The sequence below is a fragment of the Triticum dicoccoides genome, chromosome 5B (assembly GCF_002162155.2).
Source record: "Triticum dicoccoides isolate Atlit2015 ecotype Zavitan chromosome 5B, WEW_v2.0, whole genome shotgun sequence".
Taxonomy (NCBI): domain Eukaryota; kingdom Viridiplantae; phylum Streptophyta; class Magnoliopsida; order Poales; family Poaceae; genus Triticum; species Triticum dicoccoides.
The window spans coordinates 134529339-134536633 of NC_041389.1; the positions used below are offsets into that span (position 1 = coordinate 134529339).

General features: G+C 47.7%; 1 protein-coding gene across 1 annotated transcript in view; it reads right to left on the bottom strand.

Moving 5' to 3' along the window:
- The window catches only part of LOC119307826 (lysine histidine transporter-like 8), a 4397-nt gene extending 3300 nt beyond the window's left edge, over positions 1-1097 (bottom strand). The window contains exon 1 of the mRNA XM_037583916.1: positions 609-1097. Within this exon, the coding sequence (XP_037439813.1) occupies positions 609-946 (338 nt within the window). The 5' untranslated portion in view covers positions 947-1097. The remainder of the gene's footprint in view (positions 1-608) is intronic.
- Between the last annotated feature and the right edge of the window lie 6198 nt (positions 1098-7295).

A 7295-nucleotide genomic window follows, 5' to 3' on the forward strand; every position in this document is an offset into this window, starting at 1 on the left:
GCGACGGAGCTGCTGCCGGCCGAGATCCGTCGCGGGCAGGCCCCAGGCCGCCGCCCGGTCGCACCGCGGGCGAGTTGCGAGCGGGACTCCTCGAGGTGGGGCGGGAGGCGGGGCAGCTTCGGCAGGGAAGGGCGCGGGGGCGGGCGGCTCTGGCGGCTCCAGCAGCGACCCGCAGCCCGGCGGCTCCAGCGGCGAAGGTCGTCGGCGGCGGCGACCAGCGCAGCCAGGGGCGAAGGGCGGCGGGGAGGGGGGAGGGGCACCCGCGGCCACGGCCGGCGACTCCAGCGGCGAGCGGCTTCCGCGGTTGCACCTGCGGCGAAGTGCGGCTCCGGCTGCACATGTTGGCCCGTTGGCGCCTGAAATATGGGCCCGGCCTGGCAGAAACGTGATTAACCGCGGCGAAGTGGGCGGTTCCACGACATGGTAATTTTTAGTCATAGATTAGCAAAAAAGTGGTAGTTTTCGGGATAAAATCGTAAAGTGGTAGTTTTTCGTCACGGTTCCGTGAATTGTGGTAGTTTTTGATTAAATACTCTGTGAGGGGGGAGGGCCGGAGGGGGTTGCTGGTGTTTAGGATGTGAGAATGAATGGCGAGTGAGGTTACTGACCATCCGAGGGCGGGGAAGGCGAGTGGGAGGAGGAGCGCCTGGAACCCGAGGCCGGCGTTGAGAGAGTGGAATGCAGCGTAGCTGGCGTTGCCGCTGCGGCTCTCGGTGATGGGGAGCCAGGCGTCCTGCGGGTTGAGGCGCGTGAGGTGGCCCACCTCCTCCAGGTAGCCGCGCAGCCCCTCCACCACCCGGCGCACCGGCGTCCCAGCGCCGCTGGTCGCCGCCCCTCCCCTCCTGACCGGCGGCGTGGACATCCCCTCCGGCGTGGACAGCCCCCGTGGCGTCACGGGGATCGACACCAGCTCCGGCTCCCCCGCCCCCTCCGCCATTGCCGCCATCCCTTCCCTTGGACGACTTGGAGTGGGTTCTTCTTCTTGTTCTTGGAGCGCGGCGCGGCAGTGTGTGTGACTGTGAGCGAGGAGAAGTGATTTTCTTGGAGCTCGTGGGCAAGGGTTGAAAGAAAAGAAAAGGTGGTGGTGGAGTGGGGGACAGACGGGGAGGGGGCGTGTGTCGGAGAAGGCCCCGTCCTTTCTCTGTCGGGCGAGGAGAGAGAAGCTCAAGCATGGGGACGGACGGATAACACTTCCGTAGAGAGAGGGAGAGTTGCATGCAGACTAGCAGTAGTAGTACTACGACTACCATGGCGTGGTGCAGTGCAATGGCGTGTGTGGAGGAGAAAAATCGACGAGCCGCACGAACTTCCGTACTGCTACACTGTAGATGGCGTGCGCCGATGCCTGGCTGGTGTGAATAGCTCGACTGTTCAGACGTGGTGGAGGAGTCGTCGGGTGCAGAGCTTTGCATCCGTAGGTGTGGTCATTTCGCTAAGATCGCGCTCGTGCCTTGTGGGGGAAGGAGATCCCAGCGTCAGAGCGTGAAATGGATGCGACGCACATGGGTGGGTGCTTCACAAAATGACGCGGACGGATGGGCGGCACTTGAATACCAAGCCATTTTTTTCAATGGTGAATACCAAGACTTAGACGACCATTTTAAGCCCATATAAATGAATAGAAAATATAATTTCCCTCCAAGGTACTAGTTCTTTTGACAGCAGGAAGAGGGGTTTCCCTTGAAACAAAACAAAACAAAAAACAGCAGGAAGAGATGTCCCAGAAACATGCCCTGTTTGGATTGCGGCTATTTTTGCCACATATTGCCACCCTTGTCTCTTTTGAGTTGCTCAAAAATTTTATCCATACTTTGGCTTGCCTAAGAAAATCTTGTCGTACATTTTGCATCTATGACATGTGGGGCTTACTGCTAATAAAAAAAATATTCCTGCCTTAGTTGTGGCAAGAACCAAACACACACCTTGGTCAAATTTGTCTAAGTTGAGGTGCGGCAAGTTGCGGCTTAGACCAAATAGTCACCGCATGCGAAAGGATCCCAAGAATCATGAAAATTACAAACATGTCATTTCTTCTTGCAAACATGATCCAACAAATACACGTAGATCGCAATCGAGTCCTGATGCAAAAGTCGATCCGGCCGGAGACGCTATCCAAGTCACCATCGTTGACAATTACCTAGCCGGCATGCGGGAAGGTGAAGAGGGCCTTGTGATTTTGAAGGTAGAAGAGAAGAACCAACGGGGTTGACGTTGAGCCGAAGTCATGGATCAACCCTGTCTCTCATAGATGCATATCAGAGACAACCGAGGGACAAACCAAAGAGGTTGGAGGAATACTAGCTCCAACACCAAGGTCATTGTTATGCTTCTTAGAGCATTTACAGCTAGACATAGCAAATATGATCCCTTAAATGCCTGCGGACGCACCGGACCAGTGATCGGGCGTGTCCGTTTTGAGCCCCTATTTATTCGTCCGTGCAACCACGCTCCTCATTTTTTCTCCCATATGTCCGGTCACTTGCACGTGATTGGTGAAGATGAAGAAAGAAAAATAAAAGAATGAATAACGAAAGAGAAAAGGTGGTCTGGGGTGGGGTCGCGTCCTATGTGGCGGAATGCCCGGGCGCGTCCGTGAGCCCTCATATCCTCCCATATTTGAGATGGATATGAGGGTTCGCGGACAGCTCGGATGTATATGGATGATACGAGGGGTCCGGTCGGGTCACTTTTTTCTTCTCTCTCCTGTCCGGTCATTGGTTGGGCGCGTCCGCGGGCGTACAAAGGATGGTTTGAGGAGTCCGGCTGTAGATGATGTTAGAAGATGAAAATGGTCATAGCCAGCTTCCTTGTCCCTTGGTACATCGGGTCTAGGGACACGAACGCCAAATTCAACGCCATCGATCCTCCTTTCAACCATCTCGGCAGCGAAACACAAGGCAGAGGCTCCCGAATCCACTTGATCAGGGCTAGCAAGACGAGCTTATTTGAGGAGCTAATGTCGGATCCACCCAGTGCAGGAGCCATCGCATATAGAAGGTGACCGGATAGGCAAAGGGCATCCACTAGCCACATCTTGAATGCGTTGATAGGATTCTCGATTACGACATACACGTAGGATAGTTTAGTAAGTCTAGAGGAGGGAGGGTGACTAGACTACAAGCAACCTAGAGGATTTTTCCTAATTTTAAATTTTTGACAATTGTGAGCTTAGCTAGTGGTGGCTGATGAAGTCACCTACTAGAGATAGGGTCAAGGACTTGTCATCTGGGGCCCACCTGGACCCCACACTATGATTGGTGGGTCTCAGGACCACGCGAGCATTCAGATGCGAGTATCAGCAGGTCCACTCGGACACCTCGGCGACACTCGGACCACCACTCTCCAGTCAACACGACCACCATCGCTCGGACAAGAGAGGTGAAGGAACGATGTGGAGCTGCAACGGTCGAGGGATCCTAAGTCATTCTTAGAGTAGAGTCATAGCTACCGTTACTTGTAACTGTTGTAGTTGTGACTATTTATAATTGTAACAACCGTAGTTATGAACATTAAGTGCCCCGACGACGTGGGAGTGCTGGAGGCTGCGGCGCACTCTATATAAGCGGTCCTCCTCCTCCAGAGCTAGGGTTAAGCAACCTCTGTAATCATACCCCTCAAAGAAAACAAGCCTCAGGGCACGAGACATAGGGCTATTACCTTCTTCGAGAGGGGCCAAAACTCATAAAACACCAAGTGTTACACCTGCGCTGTAGCTAGGCTCTGCCCCACTTTCGTATCCCTGGTACTCATTGCAGGATCGTAACACCGATAGTTGGTGCCCACCATGGGGCAAGGTGTCTGGCTTTTTTACGGCACAGGTGGATTTCCATCATCGTCATCATCATGTTAGTCGGTGGCGAGATCCGTTTTGGAGCACTCAGCTTCATCGCCGACAACTCAGCATGGCTTCACGAGGCCCCGCTGGACATGGAGGCGCTGCCCATCCGTGGCGCGGCGCACTTCCATGCATCCTCGTTTGGAGTCCTTCTCCGACAGCCCTCGGTTCCGTAACAAGTGGCTCCTCTCCTCCCCGTTGTGCGCCATCGCAAGCGCTCTGGACGTTCATGGTTGTGATACATCTCCAACGTATCTATAATTTTTTATTGTTCCATGCTATTATATTATCTGCTTTGGATGTTTAATGGGCATTAATATGCTATTCTATATTATTTTTAGGACTAACCTATTAACCGAGGGCCCAGTGCCAGTTTCTGTTTTTTTTGCCTATTTTAGAGTTTTGCAGAAAAGGAATACCAAATGGAGTCCAAACGGAATGAAACCTTTGCGGTGATCTTTCTTGGATCGAAAGCAAACCAGAAGACTTGGAGATGAAGTCGGAGACGCAACGAGGAAGACACGAGGTAGGAGGGTGCGCCCCCACCCTCATGGGCCCCTCGTGGCTCCCCTGACCTAGTCCCTTCGCCCATATATATATACTCTTATACTCTAAAAACATCAGGGGGAGCCACGAAACCACTTTCCACCGCCGCAACCTTCTGTACCTGTGAGATCCCATCTAGGGGCATTTTCCTGCATCCTGTCGGAGGGGGATTCGATCACGGAGGGCTTCTACATCAACACCATTACCTCTCCGATGAAGCTTGAGTAGTTTACCACAGACCTTCGGGTCCATAGTTATTAGCTAGATGGCTTCTTCTTCCTCTTTGATTCTCAATACCATGTTCTCCTCGATGTTCTTGGAGATCTATTCAATGTAATACTCTTTTGCGGTGTGTTTGCCGAGATCCGATGAATTGTGGATTTATGATCAAGATTATCTATGAATATTATTTGGTTCTTCTCTAAATTCTTATATGCATGATTTGATATCTTTGCAAGTCTCTTCGAATTATCGGTTTAGTTTGGCCTACTAGATTGATCTTTCTTGCAATGGGAGAAGTGCTTAGCTTTGGGTTCAATCTTGCGGTGTCCTTTCCCAGTGACAATAGGGGCAGCAAGGCACGTATTGTATTGTTGCCATCGGGGATAACAAGATGGGGTTTTCATCATATTGCTTGAGTTAATTCCTCTACATCATGTCATCTTGCTTAATGCGTTACTCCGTTCTTTATGAACTTAATACTCCAGATGCATGCTGGATAGCGGTCGATGTGTGGAGTAATAGTAGTAGATGCAGGCAGGAGTCGGTCTACTTGACATGGACGTGATGCCTATGTTCATGATCATTGCCTTAGATATCATCATAACTATGCGCTTTTCTATCAATTGCTCAGTAGTAATTCGTTCACCCACCATAATATTTGCTATCTTGAGAGAAGCCACTAGTGAACCCTATGGCCCCCGGGTCTCTTTTCCATATTATATTGAATCTCGTTTACATCTTGCTAGTTTCCGATCTACTATTTTGCAATCTTTACTTTCCAATCTATAAACCAAAAATACCAAAAATATTTACTTTACCGTTTATCTGTCTCTGTCAGATCTCACTTTTGCAAGTGACCGTGAAGGGATTGACAACCCCTTATCACGTTGGGTGCAAGTTGTTGATTGTTTGTGCAGGTATTCAGTGACTTGTGCGTTATCTCCTACTGGATTGATACCTTGGTTCTCAAAACTGAGGGAAATACTTACGCTACTTTGCTTCATCACCCTTTCCTTTTCAAGGGAAAACCAACACAAGCTCAAGAGGTAGCAAGAAGGATTTTTGGCGCCGTTGCCGGGGAGATCTATGCCATGTCAAGCCATACCAAGTACCCATCATAAACTCTTCTCCCTTGCATTACATTATTTGCTATTCGCCTCTCATTTTTCCTCTCCCCCACTTCTAAAATGATTTTCAAAAACCTTTGCCTTTTCTTCGCCTTCTTCCCGTATGTATTTTTGTTTGTGTTTCCATGTGCCTTGTATTTGCTTGCATCTTTGCTTGCTAAAAATCTATTGAGATGGATCCACTTAAAGTGTTCTAGTTGGATCATCTTCGATCTATATGTGCTCGTGCTGAAACCCCAACCAGTTTAGTTGAGGGAAAATCTTTAGATGAGCATGCTCATTTTGTGCGTCGCCGTTTGCCTGAAAAAGAGAGACTCTTATGAAATCAAATAAATAGTTTGTTGTGCTATGCTTGGAATCTTTGTGAATTTTATGATTTTACTTGTTGCTCTAAGAACCCTCAAAAACACCTTCCCTACCTATGTGAGTTTAATGACAATGAAATCTTATCTTCTTATGCAAAGGGTGTTTATAGTTACTATGATATCAAACAAATTGAAGAATTTGTTGCTTTTAAGGCTGCTTATGAAGTTGATTATTTGATTGAAAAGTATGATATTACTCTCTACGAATCTGAAAATTTTGACATACTTAAATATTGCTATGAAAACTATGCTCATAATGTCTATGTAAAATAATTTATTGGAAGAATGACTGTTGCTCTGGAAGAAAATAATGATATGCATGAATCTATAGATAATTACGATTCCAATGATTTGATTGAAATATCCCTTGATGAACATGATGCTTGCTATTCTTGTGGCCATGATGCCAATATTTATGAAGACAAATTTGCTATAGTTCCTTATGTTAAACATGAGATTGTTGCTATTGCACCCATACTTGATAGTTCCCTCGATGAAAAGCATGAGTGCAATGATGTTATTATAAATTATCTTAATGTTAGTTGTGTTAATGATATGCAAAACCTCAAGCTTGGGGATGCTAGTTTTGCTATGACTACTATTTGTTGCAATGATCATGATTGGGGTGATTCTTCTTTTGATCTTGAAAATTTATTTAAGCCCCATGATGAATATGAGATTGATAATAGTGTTTGCAATATTACTGAAAAAGGGTTTGGAAGAGTGTCAACTTTAGATCCCACATATTTTGAGAATGTTCAATCTTATGAAATTTTTGATAAAAGTGGGTTCAACGAGGTCATGACTTTAGTTAATGTTAATCCCACTATTTGGAAGAGTGTCAACTTCGCATGCATGTGGATTGTGTTGAGAATATGTTATGTGATAGCTATATTGTTGAATTTTCTTATGATCCTATATGTAATTATTATGAGAGAGGAAAATATGGTCGTAGATTTTTTTCGAGAGTACGCCAACGGCATACCTTATCTTTATAGAAGAGGGAGAAACAAATTACAAGAGAGGCAAAGGGAGGATGCACACATCCCTCCTCGGCCACACCCATTACACCCCACGCAAGACTAAAGCCTACTCTCTCACGAAATGTAACAACCCACCTACCCCTATGCTAGCCTCTCTCCAGTCCTTAATCACTTTCAGGATGAAGTCTACTAGTTGTTGAGCCGTCCTTTGTTGCGC